The following is a 25292-nucleotide window of genomic DNA, read 5'->3' as shown; positions in this document are numbered from 1 at the left end:
TTTTTACATAAATGAAAATTTATTAAGTCTTATTCGAGTTATGATGCTAAAAACAAGGCATTATGAAACTTAATTATATTTTTTTGTAATTAGATTTTTTCTGGTTTATTTCTTTAATAAAATTTTCTCATATTTTCTATATATGTACGTCAGTTACATTTTCTTGTGATGTATGTTGTCATTTAAGTGACATCTAGTTAATTTTGTTTTTTTTCGAAATATACAAATTTCTATGTAATTAATGTCTAATATGTTATAACTTGAACTATGCAGACGAATATCCAATTAATATCGTTGTACATAATGTGTTTAAGATCATTTGGTCGACATAGCTGTTCAAAAATTATTTCAAGTTAATTAAAACTAAAGTAAAGAACATAGTTCAATATTTTCTTTAGCCTCCATTTAGAAAAAAATTGTTACTAAGTTATTCTTGAGAGCAGCGTCAATACTAGTGTAAGAAATGTGTGTCCGTTTTACGCCATTTTAATTTCGACTTCTTTGCTTAGAGTTGTTGATTTTTCGCATAAGAGTTTATTTAATGAGGAAAAGTTGTTAGGTACGACCTTTAAAACAGCCTTCCAAACCAGCAGTTTTGAAATGACGGTCAATACCTCCTCTCAAGAATATATCTTTGGGAAGATATTTTGAATTTTGAAGTAAATTGAACTTCAAAGTGAGAAAAATATGTGCGAAAACTTAATATGCGAAAAATATATGTTTTACCATATGATATTGTACACACAACGTACATGATGTATATTTTTCATATCAAAAAGTATTTTAAAGTGTCAGACTATGCTGTACATGAAGTTAAATAAAATCGGCTAAGCGTGAATTTTTAGGCATTGAAGGTCTTGTACAACAAGTGAAATTTACAATATTTAAAAAACCCCCAACAAATTTTTACAACATATCTAAGAACACTCTACATTAAATTACCTTCTTTCTTAAAGCCTTTTCATTGCCAATTTTTTAGTATTTTCGTGTATTTTTTAGTTCGGGGGGTTAAAAATATAGGTACTATAATAAGAGTCACTTCTTCGATTTTTAAGGTACAAAAGTTTTATCGTTTTTCAGTAGTAAGCGTAAGTAGTGGCGTAGTTATTGTACTAAAAAGTAGAAAATAATTATTTCTAAGAGTCACTCGTACATGATTGTTCGTAAAAGCTTGAATCACTCAATTTAAAATATCAAGGATGATTGATAACCAAGGTTTAACATAGTCATGTTTGAGAAATAGAAACAATTTTTTTTATTTTTTACAACAATAAAACGTGACTCGATGGATATAGCTTAGGAGCGTATTCTTTGGACAATTTTAAGTAGCAAGTGCCATATATACTTTTGTTCAAACCCAAATACGTCATTTAATTACGTATAATCAGCATCTCCATCAGTAGCTCGTATCTCCAAGTCGATTAATGTTTTTCAGTTAAGTCTAAAATGAAAGTATATCACATCAATTTATCCAGAAACGGAATCAGAAACTGAAGATATTTTATTTGGAATTAAAAATTCTATACTAATTGTTCTATACACCAACAAAAACTTAACTTATACTTGTTCTATAAAGCTACGTAAACAAAGCAAAGCGAACATCTCATAGGTACATACTACATGTTTTCTTCTTATCTGTCTTTTGTCTTGGTGACGACATTCAAAATTGGCAACAATGTATGTAGAAAAATTGTGAAGATATTTTTAAACTTATGTTCTGCTTTCTATCATAAAGTAAAATGTATACTTTATTCGAAAATAACAACAGTTTCTTAAGAACTGATGCGTATGACTATGATCTGAAGTCTGATCCTATCAACGACCTATACGGAGAACGCTAGTATTGTTTGCATATAATGATTGAATTAATGTTGTTAATTGAATAAGATTGGTTTCAGGTTCTCTTTTGGCAATTGTCATTTATTAGAAGCGACCTTTCATTTGTAGAAATCTTTAGCTAGTCATTCACTAATGCATATCTCATAAAAGTTACGTTCAGTTCAAAAGTAAAAGCAAATCGTTTTTTAGAGTTTTGTTTCCATTCTTATTACAATTTTTTTATAACAAAGGTAAGTTGAAAAGCTTTCTAGAATGTTTTCTAATGGTTATTTCCCATGCAAATACCGGTGGCTTAAATAAAATAGAACTACGATAACAGGCTAATACTGGGTTCCAGCAGACATTGAACAAATAGATATATATATATATATATATATATTAAGAAACTATAGTAATTTACAATAATACTGTTCAAATGAATGAATGTAATATCTAATAAAAAATAACCAACTCTTTTAATAATCTATTTATTCCATAGACCACCGATTTTATTTTTAAGATTTAAAAACATGTTTATGTCTGCCAATAGATGTTTGCCCTTTGCCCGTACAGGTTGCTTTTCAGATATTAATGAGTATATTAAAATAAAATTTTAACCAATATGTTAAGAAAAGATTTTCACCTACCACCTATGGTACAGGATATCCAGAAGAGACAAATTTTTTTTGGAAATTTTATTGATTTAAAAACAAGCCTGTAATTGTTTTTCTATCGAAAAGTGTTTATGGCTATTTTTAATAAAATTAATCAATTTTTTCCATGAAAAGCTTTTTACAGGCAAACCAATACCATTCATTAGTTTTGTAATTAAATTCTCTTTCTTCTGATACTAATTTTGATTACTTTACGGATCGGTGTTAATCTGTACATACCATATGAAACGGTAAATCGATATAGGTAACTATTCCGACCTGCTAACCTATCGAAATTAGTATCATATGAAAGATAATTTAATTACAAATATAGGATTGCCTGCAAAAAACTGTTTAATGGAAAATATTGATTAAAATTAATTTATTCAAAATAGTCGTGAACACTTTTTAATTGAAAAACTATGGTCATAGGCGTTTTTATAAATCAATACAATTTCATAAAAAATATGTCTCATCTGGTTATTAGATGGGTAAAGATCGATCTTATACCATTTATTAGACTATTATGAATAGATTATTAATTTCTGAAGCAACTTTAGTAGTTCGAGATACACAGAGGAACTAAGCTAAATTATAACTAACTGCACATAATATAAAAGAAAGTCTATGAAATAAGTTAGTGTCTGCATATGTAGTGTCTGCGACGTCTACAACAGACAATCGTATCCTATATGTGATCCTTAATATTAATAGCTTTTACGTGCAGCTTTTTTTCTTTTCCTTTTTTTTTATTATTTAATTTGGATAAAAAGAAAGTTTTGTTACATCCCATGTAGGAAAGTACGGCGGGCCCAGGCTTGGCCCAGGCTTGGTCCAACTATGTAGAACTCTGGGCCAGACTTGTAAGCCAGACTTGGCCCAGACTTGGGTAAAGTCTGGAATGATAATGCTGGCCCAAGACTGGTTACCCCGACTGGCCCACGCCTGGTTGGCAGGGCTGGGCCATAGTTAAGTTTTAAGTCTGGCCCATGCCTGGTTGGCAGGGCTGGGCCATAGTTAAGTTTTAGGTCTGGCGCATGCTTGGTTGGCAGGGCTGGGCCACAGTTAAGTTTTAAGTCTGGCCAATACCTAGTTGACTGGGCTGGGCCATAGTTAAGTTTTAAGATTATTTTATGAAGAATCCTATTTTGTGATTTATTTGACAGGGACAATCCCAGCTGTACTGCAACACTGAGTCAACCCGCGGTAGAAGAGGAGCAAGCTCCTAACAAACTACCATGTTCCAAATAATAGTTTAATATACTGGTCTCGCAATGCGAGACGTAACAGATATTAAGCTGACAAGAACAGATCTTAGCTCATTGAGCCGAGAAGCGATAACATTGTACCGGTAAAAATATGTTTATATACACCTTACTAGAACATCTTATTAGTGAGAGGTTTTAAAAATAAATATTATTTTGTAAAAAGGATAGTGACTAAAAGACAGAGAAGGAGGAAGTTATATATCCCTTGCTTTGGATATATAAATATGGCAAACCAATGTTGGCCCAGGCTTGGATAATCATTGGATTGGCCAAGGCTAAGATGCCTAGTCTAGGCCCAAGACTGGGCTCCCTTGCGTTGGCTGTTCTATGGCAAACCAATGTTGGCCCAGGCTTGGATAATCATTGGATTGGCCAAGGCTAGGATGCCTAGTCTTGGCCCAAGACTGGGCTCCCTTGCGTTGGTTGTTCTATGGCAAACCAATGTTGGCCCAGGCTTGGATAATCATTGGATTGGCCAAGGCTAGGATGCCTAGTCTTGGCCCAAGACTGGGCTCCCTTGCGTTGGCCGTTCTATGGCAAACCAATGTTGGCCCTGGCTTGGATAATCATTGGATTGGCCAAGGCTAGGATGCCCAGTCTTGGCCCAAGACTGGGCTCCCTTGCGTTGGTTGTTCTATGGCAAACCAATGTTGGCCCAGGCTTGGATAATCATTGGATTGGCCAAGGCTAGGATGCCTAGTCTTGGCCCAAGACTAGGCTCCCTTGCGTTGGCCGTTCTATGGCAAACCAATGTTGGCCCCGGCTTGGATAATCATTGGATTGGCCAAGGCTAGGATGCCTAGTCTTGGCCCAAGACTGGGCCCCCTTGCGTTGGCCGTTCTATGGCAAACCAATGTTGGCCCAGGCTTGGATAATCATTGGATCGGCCAAGGCTGGGCAACCCAGCCTTGTCCCAGGCTCGGCCAATCGTTGGGTCGGCCAAGGCTAATTATTTCATCTTGGCTGAAGCATGGGCCAATATCGGGGCGCCAAAGCTGGGCTCCCCAGTACTGGACCAGGCTAGGCCCCGTCGTTCAACTATGGCGGTTCCTACATGGGATGTTTCTTGAACAAAATTTTATATTTTATAACACTAGCATCGAAAGCTATCAATTATTCCAGAATAACTTTAGTTTATTAAATGAATGATACCTTCCTCTCTGCTCCTTGTGAGCCTACGTGTGCCAAGGGTACAGCCTTTATAAAGTTTCAATCGTTCAAAGTTTCGTTATTCAATTAAGTTTAGGATACAAGATTTGGCTCATCCAGGTACAATGGCATAACTTTTGTAAGTGAAACTGCTTGGAAATCTCCTATACTATAGTAGTTCAATCAACTATTTTCAAATGAAAAGCACCCCCCGTCTTTCTAAAACTCATCCTTGTCAAATTTAATCGATTAAAGTTCTGAAAGATTTATCTGTGGCAATTCCGAACTTTGTCTATCGCATGGTTTATCGATTTACCGCTCTTTCACTTTGTACACTGCTACATAAAAGTTACATAAGTAAAATAAAGATAAAAAACTCACTCCCGTTTGTCCTATTTTCGTAATTAACTGAATTACGATGATTACTTTTGTCTATAATGCCCTAGATGTTTTAGTTTTACTTATAACCATAAATGCTTCCTCTATTATACCATGCATATATGTAATATGCAAGGTATACTAAGTTTAGTCCCAAGTTTGTAACGCTTAAAAATATTGATGCCATGCGTAAAATTTTGCTATAGGTGTTCATAGAATCACTTAATTATTCCATTTCTGGTGGTCCGTCCGTCCGTCCGTCTGTGGACACGATAACTCAAAAACGAAAAAAGATATCGAGCTGAAATTTTTACAGCGTACTTAGGGCGTAAAAGGTGAGGACGAGTTCGTTAATGAGCATCATAGGTCAATTGGGCCTTGGGTCCGTAGGACCCATCTTGTAAACCGTTAGAGATAGAACAAAAACGTAAATGTAAAAAATGTTCCTTATCAAAACGTGAGGGCGCCAATTAGGCGGAAATTTTATAATATGTACTATACTTGAATATCAGTTATGTATGTGTCACATGTATGTATGTGTTATGTGATAAAGAAATCAACTGACTATGCATGGTATTTCAACAATTAACTCAGTCAATTGTTTCATTTCACTTGTTTTTAACTGACTTCAATGTAAAAAGGTTCTTCTATATTGTATTTGGATGTTTCTGTGATTGTGACTTCCCCACGAACTATTTGACCGATATGTATAATTATTTCATTATATTTGAACATAGAGAAAATAATGGTGGATGCGCAGAGAAATTGTTAAATTAAAATGTTGATTGTAGTATTTTATTATCAAATTATTTCCTCTTATATTTTTCAGTGATTTTTAAAGATTTTTAAATGATTAAAAAAAAGAAGCTACCCTATTCAATATGTATTATTGTAAATGTACTGATATCGATATTTATCTTCGATTTTTAGGCCTATTTTGCTCTTTTCTCGGTCTCAATTTTATTTGATGTTATAATCAATATTGTAGTATATTTGCACCGTGCATGGTTTTTTTGCAGACATTTACATTGTAACTCTACACTACTTTATTAATATAATTGTATGGATGGGCATATAATTTTATCGATTGCATATATGGTTTACATTGAAAATTTTATAATATTTTCTATCAAATAAAAATAAGTAATTATGTTAATTTACATTAAAAAATTTTATTAATGCAATTTCGTCTCTTTTTTTCACAATTTCTAATGCAACAAGTTTAAATAATAGTTATTATACCATGTATATGAAATATATCAAGGTATACTAAGTTTATTCCCAAGTTTGTAACGCTTAACAATATTGATGCCACGAACAAAATTTTGGTATAGGTGTTCATAAAATCAAAAATGAAAAATGAAAAAAGATATCAAGTTGAAATTTTGACAGCGTGCTCAGGACGTAAAAGGTGAGGTCGAGTTCGTAAATGAGCAACATAATTCAATTGGATCTTAGGTCTGTAGGATCCATCTTGTTAACAACAATAGAACAAAAAATTAAATGTAAAAATTGTTCCTTATAAAAAAGTTTTTATAAGGAATGTTTTAACAACTTTTGTATGAAACATTTTTTCGTAAACGTCACTGTTTACCCATGAGGGCAAAATTAGATGAAAATTTTATAGTATGTATTATATGGGAATATCGGTTATTATTTACGAATGTGTGGCTATTTAAAAGTGGATATCTTTCTTTACTTACGTGACGTCAAAAAACAAACGATTACGCCATCAACACTCTCTATACATGGTATTTCAATCATTAACTCAGGCAATTGTTTGTTTTCACTTGTTTTTCAATAATTTTAAATTGACAGTAAACCATTTATATGTAAAGAATTGAAAATTAGCCATAACAGCCCCCTTTAACCTTAAAATTATCCACTGGAAGCGTGGGCGTCGATTTAATATTGTCCCTACCATGACTACGCATCCTCAAAAAACATTGATGGTAATATTATTCTTTTTAAGGCAATTACCGCGAAGTTTTGTTTTTGTCTTTTCACATTTTACTGCATTCTTTGAAGTTGGTTTTATTTCATTTCTTTTCTTTTCTATAACTAGTTTTGTGCATTCGATAAATGTTGAAATATGATTATCGTCTACTACAGAGATATATCTTGAGTTAGTTATTTTTTATTCTAAGGGGTGCATAATTTAATCGTCTTACATATAGCTCTAGAATTGGGAATAAAAATCAATAATTCAAAGAAATAAACAAGATATCTATACAAATTTGTAACAAATAGTAACACTTATTTTCTCAGAACACGTATGCAAGTAATTTATTTACTTTCTAACTTAATAAATAGTCTTTATTCTACAAAGTCTTTTGAGACTTCCAGAATTACGAAACAATTCATAATATCGTTACCGTGACAATATGATCATTCATCTGTCGGTCAAAGCCCTGCCCTTGCTTTGTTCACAATTTTATGGATTTTAATGGTTTGGTGCGGAACCCTTTTTTAGGGGGCCGACTTGTGAATCTAATCCATTTTTAACCCCCGAACTAAAAAAAAGGAGTGTTATTATTTTGACCGCTATGTGAGTGTGTCTGTCTGTGGCATCGTAGTGCTTAAACGAATGAACGGATTGTGATTTTTATGGTTTTGTTTGAAAGGTAATTAAATGGAGAGTGTTCTTATATATGTTTCAAATGCGAGTTTAGGGTTCCGTAGTCGAAAAATTTGTCGAGGTTTTTTTTTTAAATTTTGTAAATTTCATTTTTCAAATCCACTTGAACACATACACAATATTTTAACAAAATCGGTCTAGCCGTTTAGGAGGAGTTCAGGTACATACACACGCACAAAATAATTCGAGATGCTTTTCGAATGATGGTGTTCATGAAAAAAATGAAAATAATTAAAATTAGCCCAAAAAATCCATTGTGTTGTGCGCATGATACTTTATGGTTTTAATATATTCGTATTATAGCTTGTATTAAAATGTAAATATAGGTTTTATCTTCCACAATTCCACAATTCGTCAAATAAGTAGGATTTTTTATGTTTTCTGAATCCGAATTACTTTAATGATGATTTTTAACCAAATCACAAATAAAATTTTGTGAACTTTTCAATGTGGCCGAGAACGGTTTTTTATTATGATGTTTACGAGATATCACCAAGTTTTCATATGACAAGTTTTATCAAATTTTAATGCAGAAAGTAATGTTTTCGATTTTTGAAAATAGAGAAAACATTTTTGCACCCAATTTCAATAGAACTCAGTAAAAAAGGTAATTTTGACCCAAAAAATAAAAAAATCGGAATTATTTGACGATTGGATGAGTGGTTTTTAAAATATCGCTTAAAATCCCATACGATGCGCGATATCTCGAATTGATTTCAGACAATATTAATAACAACTGTTTATCTATTGGTCAAATATATTGGATTTTCGCAGTTTTTGGATTCTAATTTCTCTAGAAAATTCACAAACAGTGATATAATTATTGTATTGTAATTTTTCGGATGTACCGAAATTCGGGAATATGTCAATTTCGAAAATGACAAATATTCATTTCTGACATTTTTAATAAAATAATTATTTGGACTAATACGTATATAATAGGACTATGAAAATTTAATCTCTTTTCACTGTAAGTTCCAACGGAAATAAATTTCAGTCTCCCTCCAGTTGAAGTAACAACCCTAACAGCAATCACTAATTTACGGTCTCAAAAGCTTTTTATTAAGCAAAAAATATCTTACTTATAAAAAAACTGTATCATTTGTGATCAAGTACCTTTATTTTCTTTCTAAAGTGAGAAAAGCTTATTTTTAAAATAAAAAAAAATATTTTTATTTATTTTCACGATGAAATCTCATATTTTTTTCCACTTGAATAACTTTTAAGATTAAAAATTATTCCTTGGTATTCAAAACGTCTAAAACAGGTATAAACAGACATATATGTATAGGGGTTGTATGTGGTTGAATTTTCATCTTTCCCTTAACTATTTTTTACCCAGGAAACCTATATAATGTTAAAAAACATGTTATTGGGGGAGAATAGAGAATCGAATAGTGAAAAATATATCGTATAGAATGGTGTTATTACTCTGTGACTCATACTATAACAAGTGTAATATTACATAGCTCTTAGCTCTAACTATGTATAGTAGATTCAAGAATAACTACAAATTATTCAAAAATAAAAAATAACACATTCTTACAAAGTGCTCCGTGGGACAGAAATGGTGCCTTGTTAAATGATTAATAGTACGTACTTGAAACTTCGTGAGTGGCTTTATTTTGACGAATCTACCAAAGTTGTCTGTTTCAAAAGTTCTGAAAAAAATCAGCAGGGAATTTGTCGGACACTATGACCACTTGATAACATTAATAATTATTAAACAATAAAATATTTTTTCCAACAAAAATACTTCACCGATGAGCTTGACTACCACCTCGAACATGCCATACTAATTTTTGTTTTTGAATACATACATAGTTTTTTTTTGCAGAATTGTTTAATAAATTAGTGTTATAAAGTGATGATAGTGTTCGACAAATTCCATGCCGCGTTTTTTAGACCGATTACTTAAATATGACGTTATCATGCTCATTTGAAAACACAGCACGAAAAAAGTCGTAAAGACAAAATCCGATATATCGAACCATAATTTGGAATGGATTTTAGTCGATGTAATTGATTCCTACTCAGCTTGTTATTTTTTTCAGCTTCTTGAGAAAATTGTAAAGCAAGTGAAAGTTTTCGATTTTATTGAAAATCATTTCTTAAACTAATTTGGACCCAAAAACTATAAAGCTTTGTTCCAATTAGATTATACATTTCCTGAGGCTGATTTCTCTAAATAATTCTAATTTTTCAATCGGTTTCTGTTTTATTTCAGTACAAAATCATACACATACCCTGAAAATTTTGATCTACACTCCAAATATTATTCGAATATTTTACCAGCTCCCTCAAAACTTATTTACCATTCATAAGTTGACTACCTTTAAGATACCCCAATTTAAAGAAAACCAATAATCTTTTATTCTTTAATTTATTTTATTGATATTTCCAGTTTTGTGCGAAGCTACTTTCTGATCCGCAAATTTTTTGCGTTGTCTAGATTGCCTAGAAAACTATTATTATGGAGTTTGTTGGGCTGTAATAGGGTGGATTAATATGAAAGTTGTTCATAATGCTGTGGCTCAATATCACGAATTTGGGCTTATCATATACCTTAAAATTTTAGTTATAATTTGGTCAAATTGGATCAGCATATTTCAAAATATGGTCATGCTTAATTTTCTTAAAAGTCAGTGAAAAGATTTTAGTACAGCAAAGCTCAAATCAATGCTCAAAATTGCGAATCCTGGAGCCACAAAAAGTTTCAATGGCCGCTGTTAATGTGTTTCTCGTTATAAATATAAGTATTGAATATGTTGGTATTTTTGAATATGCTATAGACTCTAAATAAAGGTATATAAAATATAGTATTCGTTTCAATATTTAACGTCAATGTATGGTTTATGTGAAGTTGAGTATTATGGTACTATGGTAGGTATTATTAACTTTTTAGTTCGTTGCTTGTGGTCAATGAATCGATAGTAAAATTCATTATACTGTTTTATTACGTTCATTTTTATAAAATGTTTATAGACACATCCATGTATCATGCTCATGCACCCAGTTTGTGGTCTGCATGTAATATATATTCTACTTACCATTAGGTTATAAATTTGACCTAAATCTTAGTAAATAATATTCGATTCACGCGAAATGGTTTCCCCTAGGTACATTAACAGATTTTGTATAAAGAATGAGATAGATATAAGGTAAATATATGAAAATAAGAATTATTTTTTATGTGTTTACTGATTTGGCTAAAATTTTTTTTGAAATTCAATATTTTTGAGTCTTTTAAGAACGATCTCTGATAACAGGAGTGTTTGGAAATACATGCATAATCACTCGTTTGATTAATTTTTGAGTAAACGGGTTCCGGGTTCTGCCAGTTTAGCCTGTGACAAAAACTATCTCTGTGTCATAAAAAACGCACATTATAGAATATATATAATCTGTGTATGAGGCGTGCGTTTTTTTTTTTGGACACTTTTAAATCGAAAATATCTGTAGATGGGCTAAACGGATTAGCCTCGCTCAATATAAACCGCGGTGTAGAGGTCGATGCACACAGACTTTAGGAAAAAAAAATTTTCTGTCCTTTCCAGAATTAACTTTTTGAATTGTGACTGAATCATTTTGATAACAAAATGTTATCTTACTCGAAAAAAGACTTTCTTGTTTTTATTAATTTTATTAACTAACAGGATAAACTAATAACTAAAAAGGAATTGATATTTATTTAAGGTCAATTTGTATAAAGTTTTATTCATCAACGAGGTTAAACTTTCAAACTTGAAAACTTTTCACATGTAACTGCCAGAAACTAAAAGACATTTTTCATGTTATACAAAAGTTGTCTGAAAACAAAATAGGCAAAATTAGTATTTAATTTATTCAATAAATAAATAATAATACTGTAATATTAAAAAGTTTATAATTTGTTGAAGTTTGTAGTATTTTATACTACAAATCAAAGTTTGTAATGGAAATAGTATAAACTAGTAGTTTATTAACAAATAATTATATGTATTTAATTATAAATTTGTTTTTAAAAACTTTATAATTTATAACTATTAATTAATTCACAGTAGCGTGCTTTTATTTTAAATGCAATGTGATGAGGGGAAATAAATTTATATTGCTAATGTGTACAAAATATTCGCAAATCATGTTTTAATTTGGATAACGATTATTGTTTTAATGTTGGTACCATATGGCTCTGTGCATTTTTTACCAAATAGCGTACCGCTTTTGTTTTCTTTGCTATTCAGTGTTTCAAGTGAAACGAGGCGATAAAGCTAGCATGGTATATTTATATACCATGCATATATGAAATATATCATAGTATATTAAGTTTAGTCCCAAGTTTAAAAACATTGATGCTACAAACAGAATTTTCTATAGGTGTTCACAAAACCACCTAGTTAGTCCATTTCCGGTTGTCTGTCCGTCTGTCCATCTGTCTGTCAACGCGAAAACTCAAAAACGAAAAGAGATATCAAGCTGAAATTTTTATAGCGTACTTAGGACTTAAAAAGTGAGGTCGAGTTCATAAATGAGCAACATAAATGAGATCAATTGGGTTGGACCCAGCCTGTAAACCGTTAGAGATAGAACAAAAATTTAAAAAAAAAAAAATTCCTTATAAAAATAAACTACTTTTGTTTGAAACATTTTTTTGTAAACATCACTGATTACCCACGAGGGCGCCAATTAGATGCAAATTTTTTAGGATGTATTAACTGGGAATATCAATTATGAATGTGTGGCAAATCTAATAAAGGATATCTTTCTTTACTTACGTGACGTCAAAAAACGATTGCGTCATCAACACTGTCTAAACATGGTATTTCAACAATTAACCCAGTCAATTGGTTGTTATCACTTGTTTTAAATATTTTTTAAGAACAAAATTGAAAAATTTTGGTCTCAATCTTTCTTATACTTTAACTTTTTAACTCGGAGACTTTTAGCTCAATGAATTTCAAACCTTTACCTATTTTTATTGTCTTGTGACTCGTAGCATTTATTCATTAGGTTCGTGCAAAAGCTGTAATTTTTTTTATCTTGACACGAGTGCAAATAATCATATCCACCAGAATTATAATGTTAATGTAAAGTTATAATATTGTCTGGAGATTAGAAAAGCATCTTTAGTTAGAGATTCTGCTGCTATTTTACATATTATTCACGATTGTTTGTTCCTTTGCGGCACAGAAAAAACGTGTGGGTGGATTTGTATGATTCTTACGTCAATCGATTTGTCTTAATCTTCCGAATAACACTCAAGCCGTTATAGTAATGAAAATTCAATATGGCGACAATCTGACGTCATACTTATTGTAAAAAAGGAAAAAATGAAAAGCGACGAACTCTATTAAGTGGGGAACCACTTAATAGATTAAATAGACAAATCGATTCGACAAATCGATCGGCACTCTAGAGTGCCACAAAAGACCAATATATTCTGAAAAGTCGGTGGGCTATATGTTAAGTGGGGTATCATTAATTGGCATTTGAAAATTCTAACTAAAAAGTGTAAAATAAAAGAAATAAAAATTTAAAACATAAAAAATCACTTCGTTAACTTATAACTGAAAAGAAAAATAGGCCAGCGACTTTTACTTGTTACCATTATCTTATACTTATCTACTAAATGATAATTTTGTTGATTTGAATTTTAACTTAACTCCATTATAATACTTTCTGTTTTTCTTCTAGATGAAAAAATTATCGCCTAAAGAAAAAAAAAATGTTGCTGGACCAAAAAAATCATCAAAAAGTGTGTATGCTAAAAAATAATTAAATAAAAATTTTCAACAAATAAAATAAAAACAATTTGTAATGCATAGTATATTAAAAATTACTTTAACAAATTATTATATTTTATTTAAACTATTCATAATTATTTATATAATTTATAATAATTTAGTGATAAAATTTAATCAATTATTTATAAAAAATTTCTTAACGAACACTGCCATAATAATCACTGTCAACATTAAAAATCAAATTAAAATAAAATTTAAACAAAGAAAAATATTTGTAATGAAATTATTGTTTTTATTACATAAATATTTTAATAATTTTGTATATAAACAATGCTCCATCATCAATCAACGACAACACCACATGGAAGATTATCGTTATGGCCACCAAATTTAACACCGCTTACTCAGCAACAACAACAACAACAAACAACATTAGTACATGCTCAAAGTGAAGAATCTGGTATTGAACCTGGTTTACATATTGCTACAATTACTGGTTCGTTAGCATCATTTCCAGGACTTGAACCGGAAGCATTGTATGATACAGATCATACAGATTTACATAGTGATACCGATGAAAGTGAATTAAGACACGAATTATTACGAGGTTTGTTCATTTTTTTGTTACAATAACGCGCTCTTAAGAAAATAATCTCTTAAAAATCTTACTTAGCGGTCATAAGACTTTAACAGTTAAAACCGATTTCCATAAAATGGTGTTTAACAACTACATCAGTGAAATCTCAAAAAAAAAAATTAAAATCGCAAAACGCAATGTAAAGCTGCTTTTTGGTAGTTATTTGGACCTCTTAGGAGAGTGTGAAACGCTTTCACCTTACACAGCTTGTAAAACTTCCCTATGGGGTCCAAATAACATACCCAAAAAAACAGCTTAACATCGCCTCCCGGCCGCCATTTGTACTAGTTTCGAAAATTTTGAAAAGTGCTCTTTACCATTTATATTTTTGTAGAAAATGGACACCAAAATTTTTTCTTAATTTTCCCCTTCACGAGAAAACAATGATGGTTACGAAAAATTGTTTCAAATAAAGGCTGTTGATTTTTTTAAAGGGAACATTTTTTACATTAGAAACTTTGTTCTATCTCTAGCAGTTTAACATAAGGAAAACTCAAAAATTTTACATTTCTGAAGACCGTGTAAATTTTCCAATTTAATATACTTTTAATATGATAGTAGCAACTAATGTCAAAAGCTTACAGTTTTTGAATTGAACTGCAAAAATTGAAAACAGTCCGGAAAATTTCCAGTTTTTCACGGATTCCTCAGGTAGCATAATTTTTTGTGCTTGCAAAACGTAATTTCACACTTCCTTAAGGAGTCAAAATAGCATACCAAAAAAGCAACTTAACATCGCGTTTTGTGATTTTAATGTAGAATTTGACTAGCGTATACAGGCTTGATTCATTGCTGGCAAATCACTTAATACTGGTTTTTCAAATCTAGCGAATGGATTGCGTTAGAAATTTTTTATTAGAATTTAACGATATTATTCACAGCGGCAACACATGCATCACCTAACCTGTTTTTATATCATTGCGGTTTTCTTATCCTAATTATCCGAAGGACGCAATAAATTCACATCATTCTGTGTTATTATGTCTATTTTCCCTCTGCATTCCAGAAGCTAATGGGATTAATTTTTTAATAGGTATAAATATCTTCTTTTTCTTTGGAGCTGATTCTCCACTTTCAGTTCATTATTCGGAGTTATCCTTCGTCTTAGATGTGAAGTGATGAACCATATTTCAAACACCACAAAATATGAAATAATTGCTGCAATGCAATTGCTAAATTCTAGATTGAAAAAATCCTGTGTTTGATCATGTGTTTCTAAAATTATTATTATCTGTTTAAATCATATTTAATGCAAATGACATGGATTTTGATTTAAAATTATTATTTGTAACATGTCATTTCGATTTTATAGATAAATGGCGTCAAATTTTTGATAAATTTGATCCCGAAGGTTTTGGTGAAATACCCTGGCCAGAATTTCGTACAGCATTACAAGGTGAACTTGGTAACATACTACTTACCACTGGTAAACGAGACGTCCTTTTAGAGCGATGCCGAACAGCTTCAACACCAGCGATTACGTTTCAAGAATTCATCAATATGGTTAGTATAAAAAATATTACTCTCAGTTTCAACAATAAATCTATGCTTTATTTTTACTTATAGGCAACTTGTATATCATTTAAGTATTTAATCTTGCTACTGTAGCACATCAACAACATTAATTTTATTTTACATATCTACTGTTTTAGATGAATATATATTTTTTTTTTTTTATTATTTTCCAGGGAAGTTTTCGCTCTACATAACGACTTTTAGTCAGTTTTTATTATGTGTATATGGGAATATATTTTATTCGTTTTAAAAGGATATCTTTAACCTCTGTAAAAAATAACCCTAAAGAAACCGCGTATATAAAACAATTTCTAAACAATTTCCGTTTATAAAAATTGTTTGCTTATTTCAATTAATTTACGAAGTGGCTTTTATTTATGTCATTTAATTGTATTCATTATTCATTTTTCAAATAAAAGAATACTTAGAGTATTGTTTTGTCTTAATGTATTTAGACGGTTATAAAAACCACAAAAGATCTATTCAATATTTGATTTTTATTATATGAATATGTATAAAAGTCTTTTTATGATTTTCTTTTGACTGTATTAAAGAGGCCAAAAAAATTATTCCTTTAGACAAAAAAAAAAAAAAAAAAAAACGAAATTAAACATTACATCTTATTCGGGACTACTTTTTTTTTAAACCTTCAAACGAATGTGTTTGTTTCATTTGGGCTTTAAGACTTTGTGGGAAGTACCCTATTTCATTTCGGTGCTGTAACCGTACCGGACTGTTTACTCATAACTTGCAGGCTTAAAATCTGACGATCAATTAATAAATTATATATTAAATTAGTAATCAGGACAAGAAATTGCATTTTGGAAGTGGTAATTAAATGTAAAAAATAAAAGCGTCAAAAAATCAGACTGGCTTGTTATAATATGTGGACATTTTTATTTAGCTGTTAGGAAAACCATTCTAATATTTTTCTAAAATTACGATTATTTTCATATTTAACAAAAATTTCATATTTTTATTTAATTATTGAGCTATCGTCGATTTTATAAAAAGAACGAGAGGTGTCGTAGCCTTTTGTTGGTACGAAATATTCCTCTCGTACCTTGATACATTATAAATGTAGTGCGTACTTTTTTTTATTTACAAGATATATTTTTCGGAAAATTTAAGGTATCAATTTTAGAAAACAAATACTTGTTTGATTCTTTAAAGAATTTAATTTTATAGCTATTTTTAGTTTTTACTTTATGAATTAATTTTAATTGTAATATTAGTTTAAAAAAGACACACTTCTGATTTGGTAGTCAACCCAATATGTGCGTACATTACGTTTGGTTTGTTCATGATATTTATTATGACATAACATTGTACTTATTTTAAATTATCTCTTTTATCTTTCATTTATGATGCCTTTCACAACTCATTTTTTTTAACCGATAAAACATAACATTTTGACAAAAAATACAAATTGACAATTATAATAATATTTTTACATTTTCTCAAAATTCATGGTAAGCGGAATTGATTGAAAAAGTTTTAATTTCCACTTTTCTTGGTTTTACTTCCCAACAAATTATACAAATTATGTTTATTTATATTTTTTATTCACTTTTGTGTTCACTTGGTTACATTTCGCTCTGACGAAAAATGTTCTAGGAAAATTACGTATAATGTCGTTTAACCAGAGGCTGCATTTAGCTTGTCGATTAGCTATTATCCTTTGCGTGCATTTTTGTTTGACTTCGTCTTCAACGGTTGATTTTCTTTGTTGTGTGTGGAAACACAACTTATGCAGCATACTTGGCTGAGATGATTGCGTTCGAAATCGTTTCAACAAACATTAAAAAAAACCAATTTTAATAAAGCAATTATAAAAAACGCATGTCAATGCCAAATTTTTTTCAACAAGCCAAAACATTTTACCTGTTCTCTACTAAAGTAATTAAACTTTTGTAATATTTACTTAAAAATATTTTAACTAGTTGACTGAGTTGAGTTGAGTTATAATAATTAATGCTTGCCTATATAATAACCTATAATGGCTTGTCTTGAACAAACACACCATATGTTTGATACAAAATTTCTTTTCTATATATACATATATTGCATATATACAAATTAGTACCTAATTTATCACTCTACACAATAACACTTGTTAAAAGAGGATCACCAAATACACACACATACACATATAAAAAGCAAGCTATTGTGGATGCGACTTTTAGAAGTCAAACCCGTTACTTTCTGATTATGCCAGGTGATCCAAATTGAGTTTCCTAACTTTAATTTTTCTTAAATCACCGAAAAGGGAATTTTATCTTATTTTTATAAATGTAATAGAAGTAGGTATCATTTAATACGAAAAATGATGTCAGCCAAAAGGTCGTCTCTTGACTTTCTTCAACAGTTTATGCGTTCGAGGTAATTTTCTATGACTTTTTGCCAGTTTCAATGGGAGTTATTTCGGCTATAACTTGACTGATGCTAGCTTTAAGGTACTCCAACGTTACAGGTTTGTTGATATAGACGCGACTCTTCCCATAAAAAAAAAATCCCATAAAAAGAATTCCAATGGTGTATTTTTATCTGAACGCATGGTAAGATGATATACACACGTCTAACCCTATCTTTATTGATTATAGTTTACACAAACTTTTGCGATCTCATATAGATTAGTTCCTAGTTCGTAAAAATGAATCGGGACTCTGATGTGGACCCATTCATATCAATTAATAAAATCCCACCAAAAATAGTCTACTTCTATTCCCAATGGCGTTTACTTAAAAAAATGTTTTTTTTTTTTTGAAATCGAAGTAGCTTTATTGCAAGTATTCTTATTTGGATATACGCTAAACGTTTGTACTTCAATTTTAACCTTGTCTTGTAATTAAAAATTTTCGTTTCTCTTAGAAGGGTAATTTCCAAGTTTGACAGTTATTATAGAAGTAAAAGTAATTATTCGCTATTTTAACAAGAACTCCTAAATTTTTGTCTTTAATATTTGAGTTATTAAAATATTTTGTGTGTGTCTCTAACTTAGCTGAGAGTTAAATGGGAGAGATATACCTATAAAAAGATAATAACTGAAAGAATTTAAAGTAAGTAAAGCATGCCTTAATATTAGATTTCGATTTTCGTTGTATCAACAATAACTTTCTACCACGAATGTTCAAAAATTGAAGAAAAAAAATGCAATAGTCATCGGCAAAAAATGATTATTAAATATTGTTATATACCTACACGAAACAAAAGAGGCCGATTGGTTTTAAAAAGTCATTTTACAATTAGAATGCATTAGACGCGGGGCCACCCATCTTGTGTTCAAGGGCGCAAACTGCAAATTACATAGGTGCACCCGTTATAATTTATATTACATTTATGTTTTACGAAAGTGTTTGTTAAATATATTTTCTATCACTCTTTTACAAATTTAGTAGGTATGGTTGCATTTTTAGTTATAATTTGTTTATAAAAAACGAAATATTAAATAAATAAAAATAAAAATCACTGACTATCGTTAAATTAGTATCATTTTGAATAATTTTTATTTGTGTGATTTCGAAATTCAATTAACGAATTTTTGGTAAATACAATATTGTAAAAAACTTGGTTTCAAAAGTCAAATAAAATTTGCAGCAGAGATTTCGCCAGGAGTAAATCTAAATCATTATCTCTAACTGTTCTTTGCTCTTCCACCATATCATCAGACCCTTTAATCGGATAAACAAATAGGCTATATAATAGAGAGATTACCGCAGAAATTAAGGGCGCCAATTTTCCTAGCGAGCCAGATGAAAATAGTGAAATAATGTAGACAAAGCACCAAAAAGTTCTGTATATCGGTGAGCATAACGATTTCTTTGAGAATTAGTACATTACAGATTGGGCACAAGTGCTGAAAATGAAAAATGAAAAACTACATGTAGCCATAAAAATGTTATAAAATGGGAGAAAACATCATATGAACGTGGGGAACAAAAGGGCAGGTCGTTTTATCAGACAAAAAGTGAGAACAATTAAAATTTCGAACACCAGGTATAGCAACAGATCAATTAGTAATTATTAGCTCCAATGGACTCAAACCAAACAAACCCATTTTTGCCACTGACATTTCGCGATCTTAATCAATCTAGGGCAATATTCACCCTAGGAAAAAAGCAATTAATGATCTTGCACAATTTGTAAAGATGTATTTTCTAAGATATGGAATAAGCTAAAATATCAATGAGTTGAAACAGGCAACACGAAAAAGGGATAACTTTTTCCTTGTGAAATGAGAAAAGTTACATTAATCATCAATTTTGAACATAATCTGCCTTGAAAATGATATATTAGATATTTTTTTTCCAATTTTCGTTGGATTTGATGAATTGTAATTAACCCAAAATTATAATTCTGGATTTTCAATATAAACTGTGTAAAATGTAACGATTGATAGTCCAATATTTTCCCATCCTATTTGAAAATTTACATATTATTTCAAAATAACGAGATACTGTGAATAATATCTATAATAATATTTAAATTTTACGTTTTTTCACCCTTTCTATGTGTGTAAACATTTGAAATTTGCATATATTTTATTTGATTGTTAATGAGGCACTGAACGAATATAAATACAGTAGATATTATTAATTCAAAAATTTTAAAGACCCCTCGACTTCATTTATTATAATAAATTCATAAACAGGGGAAAATAAATAAAACATCATATATAGAATTCATTTTTAAAAAACAATTTGGTGTGGGTAGCTTCACGCAACTTCTATATAAGTGCTTGAATTTAGAAAACTTGGTAAACCAGATTCTTGCACTTCTTGTAAAGTACAGTAATCGGCTAATAAACTAAAATGAAATAAACTCCTTCGCATTTTGCTAAAACCTAACGGCATGTGTTTCTTAGGTGTCGAATATCATTATAAATTCATCAGTTACTGGCGCAAATGTTTCTATTTGTTAATCAACAATAAATTTTTAATTCAATAAAAAAATAATAAAGTTCACTTAAAAAATTAGTAATTAGGCAACTTGTAGGATAAATGTTATGTGTTTGTCAATGAATCGAAAACTATTACATGTATAAACGTATACGTAATTCAAATTGCCTATTTATTAATTTTTTTAATCAAACTTAACATTAAGCGATCCATTGAATTAACAATTTATTGTTTATTAACAAATAGAAGCATTTGCGCCACTAACTCATGCATTACTAATGATATTTGACCCCTGAGAAACACATTCCATGAAGTTTTAGCAAAATGTGAGCGGTTTCTTTTATTTTCCCTAATTTGTAACATCTTTAATTGTACTAAAATAGTTACTGGTGTAAATTGAAGCGTGAAGTTTTCTCATACCCAAATATCACAAGAACTGAAAGAGTAAACTAGGAATTTGAGTGGTCACAGAGATATAACTGTCCATAATTTTGTGTATGTTTCGAAGTTTGAAGTCAATAGTGGATTTAATAGCTTCTTAAATTTACTGATTTTCGAACATTTTTTCAATCTTTTCCTTAATACCTGCAATGGATCTCATAAAGATTTAAAATAATTAGCAAATTACTGAAATTTAAGTCGAATTTCTCAAAAATCTTTAGTCTTCTATCAAATTGATCATTACAGCTAAATTCTTAAGCGTCGAAGTACTTTCGGAGCCGTTAGTACCAAGGGCGTAATAATATTCTAACTTTGTGTAAATATTCTAACAGTTGAAAATATAACACTGTTTATTAGGGAATTTGATCTAAATGCCAGAAAATATGCAATTTTTTTGCTTAAAGAGATGTGAAAGTCTCGGAGAAATTCGAAAAACTCTGAAATTCTTATTATTATAACTTTATTTAAGATCACGGAACTATATAAAGACTTTATTTTAGACTAATATATGGAACTATATAAAAAATATAAAAAATTTCTAATATCAGTGAAATTTTTTCCTAAATTGAAAAAATATACAAGCTTGCAAATGAACTGTATCTACAAATTACTCCATGTTTTGTATACGGAGGTAAAAATCCATCCCTTATTAAAACTGTAACTCGTTTAAAACTCGTTGAATATAACAAAAATGTTTGTTTTATTATCGTTTAAAAAATGTACGCTAAAGAACTTAATTATAGGCTTTAACTGAGTACCACCTATCTTTCAGTTCGAATGAACACAGCAAATTAAAAAAAAAGTCAAATAGTTTTTAAAGCCGCATCAGGACATAGGTTCAATAACTTATCATATATTAACTTCGGTATTTGGAGGTTGAGATAAATTCATTAAAATTTTTTTGAATTGAAGGATGTCCGAGAATTGCCAAACCAAATTGAAGCTTTTAGGTACTTTAAGTAAGAAGAATAACGGATTTACGTTTTTTAAAACCGGGGCTGGAATATTATAGTGGCGTCCTCTCTCTTCAGCTTTTGAGAAAAATTGTTGAAAAACTCACAAATTAAATAATATGTGGCATTTTTATGGGAAAATAAAAATCCTCGAATAAATTAGCACTCTGTATTATCTATTAGCTAATAACTTTGATTTGTGTAACATAGATAACTTTAGAACCCGGTATTTTTTCCTCTCTAATCTTGTTACAGCTTTATGGCTTGCTTTTGTCTCTGTTAAAAAATCGATTAGCTAATTAAAGTTCGTCCCAAAGATAGTTTTATATTAAATGGTTACGATCGCGAGATCACCAGATAAATGTTTCTGATTCTTTGTTGAACACAGATACGTTTTAATTATTTTAAATTTAGGAAAGATTTATTGCAAGTCGTGCTTGCTCAGATGTTGTAATAGGACAAATAATTTTCTTTAGTTGATTTTTCATTAATTTCGGTTATTAGCTCTTTAAATACGGCAAGTTCTTAGCCAAAATCAACTGCATTTAAGTCTTATGAACATTTTCGTCTTAGATAGGTCCCATTTATCTTCAGATCCTTAGATCAATCATAGCATACGTATATAAATCAACTTAGGATGTGCTCAAACCCAAAAGAACACATTATATAATGATTTCCGGGACAAATGCACCGGCACGCCCCTTAGAGCTGGGGCTGAGTGAGGAAAAATTTGCTCGCTTGATTTAATGTGTCCCTCTCTTACCAGCTTCGCATCTGAATTGACTGTTTAAAGAGTCTAAATTTCTTTATTCGATAATAGTTTATAAATCGGTAAAGCAAGAGAGCAACTAAAATAATTAATCAAAAATCTTCGTGACAACCAAGCGTATGGATTGGATTAGTAAGATTACACTGTACTTATTTATAATTTAAGGTAGCGATCAATGTAATCGTAAATTTAAAAATGCTGAGAAACTGTCTTATAAAGTATGGAATTTTATGATAAATAGTATCATTTTTGGTGGTATGCTATAGCAGAAAATTGATTAAACATAAATAAAAAAAGCATAATATTTGTATATAAAAATAAATTATCCTTGTTCCACAATCATAAACTTGAAAAATTTGACGAAACTTTCCCACCAGAATTGTACAAAGTAAATATATATCATATAATAGATGTATAAAAAGTTTCGTAATTATTGAAAGTATGAAGGTAATAAAAAAGTCTCTGAATTTAAATACAACAATTTTATTTTTTTTTTAAATCATTGGATATTTTTAAGATATTTTGAAAAATTGATGAGATTTTTTTTGATAGCTTCTTTTTATAACCCCGAACCAAAAAAGGGGGTGTAATAAGTTTGACCGCTATGTGTGTCTGAGTGTGACATCGTAGCGCCTAAGAAGCAGAACCGATTTAGATTTTTTTGTTTTATTTGAAAGGTAATTTTATGGGGAGTGTTCTTAGCTATGTTTCAAGTGTGAGTTTAGGGTTCCGTAACCGGAACAACTAAAAAGTAGGCGATGTTCCTCAAAATCGGTTCAGTTTGGAGAAGGTTCTGAGGAGAAAGGTGGTTTAATGGAGAGTGTTCTTAGATACGTTTCAAGTGTTAGTTTAGGGTTCTGTACTCGAAAAATTTCTCGGGGGTTTTTTAAATTTCACTTGTATTATTGTACACTTGTATAAGCATTACTCTGAACATTTCTACACTTATTTACTTTGTACCTTACACTATAATAGTTGTTCTACCTTCAATATACACTAAACTTTTTATATATTTTTGAAGATATTTTTAATTTAGCGTTACAAAAACCATGACAAATAAACGGCAAATTCTCATTCGACATCGTATCTTGATTTTTAAAAACAAATTATCTACTTATTCATCATCATCATCATCATCATCATCATCGTCTGTATCTGTATCTTCTACCACATTATCTAGGTATCTTCTGTGGAGGTTCATTTCACAAAAGTCACAAGGAGATGAACAAATAAGAAAAAAAAAAAGTAAATAAATTATATTTAGGTGGGTTATCCACTGCACAATGAATTCTACTGTTTATTTATTTATATTTATTTTTTAAATATTATTATATTTTTTAAATTGTATTTTATTTATTTTATGTTTCTTTTTATTAAAATATATTTTAATGGATTTTAAATAATTTGATGTGCATTCGATTTAATCGTTTTCAAAACAGGTGAAAAAAGGATTTTATTTTATTTTTTATACAAATGCCACATATCAAACACAAGCTATTAGGTCAAACTAGTTTTCCATTATTTTATTTTACAATTTTATATTTTTAAATCTTCTGTAAAATTAAATATAACAATTTAGAAAACTGATATATCCTGAAAAGTCGATTAAACTTTAATTTATATTTAAAAATTACCAAATGGCTTTCATTTGTAATTTAAAAATTGCAAAAATTAAAAAAAAAATGTTCTGGATTTTTGAACTTTTAGATTAAAATTAGTCCAAGTAACGTAAATTTAGTTCCTTTAACTATTAAACGAATTCTGTAATAACACCTAAAATTTATCCGAGAAATCGCACTCTTCCTATAAGATTTAGGACGATATTTAAGAAAATTCGATTCCAATTATCAAATGATTTTTGTATTTTTTGGGTCAAAATTACCTTATTAAGTTTTATGGAAATCGGAAACAACAATTTTCAATCGAATTTTTTAAATTTGGTCAGTAAAAATGGTCAGTAAAAATAAGACATTAACATTTTCTTTAAGCACATCTCTTAAAAGTAATCAAGAAATTCACAAATAATCTCTTCCTTTCTTTTTCGGAATTTTATAATATTACTAGCTGACCCGGCAAACGTTGTTTTGCCATATAAATAATTTCCTAGTAATTTCTAGTGTAGACAAAAAATAGCTTACTTATTGTAAGTATGTATGTATGTTAGAATGTGTATATTGTATGTATGTAAGAATGTGGTATATGCGTGAAATAAGCATATACCACACAAATTACTAAAATGGCTATTAAAAAATAAGGGTTGATCGTAGAAGGGTGAAAATTGAGGATTGTATGTATTTTTGTTTGTTGTATCATAAAAAAAGAGAAATTAAAAATTTTGTCTAAAAAATAAAAAAAAAAATTTAGGGGTGGACTACCCCTAACATTTAGGGGGATGAAAAATAGATGTTGGCCGATTCTCAGGCCTACCCAATATGCACACAAAATTTCATCA

General features: G+C 30.0%; 1 protein-coding gene and 1 pseudogene across 1 annotated transcript in view; one reads left to right on the top strand and one right to left on the bottom strand.

The window, feature by feature from the left end:
- Nucleotides 1–3629: 3629 nt before the first annotated feature.
- On the bottom strand, nucleotides 3630–3810 carry LOC123297022 (annotated as a pseudogene).
- Nucleotides 3811–15709: 11899 nt separating this feature from the next.
- The window catches only part of LOC123294767 (protein rhomboid), a 253857-nt gene continuing 244274 nt past the window's right edge, over nucleotides 15710–25292 (top strand). The window contains exon 1 of the mRNA XM_044875907.1: nucleotides 15710–15767. Coding sequence (XP_044731842.1) covers nucleotides 15765–15767 — 3 coding nt within the window. The 5' untranslated portion in view covers nucleotides 15710–15764. The remainder of the gene's footprint in view (nucleotides 15768–25292) is intronic.

This window comes from Chrysoperla carnea, chromosome 3, assembly GCF_905475395.1.
Source record: "Chrysoperla carnea chromosome 3, inChrCarn1.1, whole genome shotgun sequence".
NCBI lineage: Eukaryota > Metazoa > Arthropoda > Insecta > Neuroptera > Chrysopidae > Chrysoperla > Chrysoperla carnea.
The sequence above is the reverse complement of the archived record's forward strand: the minus strand, read 5'-3'. Positions and strand labels throughout refer to the sequence as shown.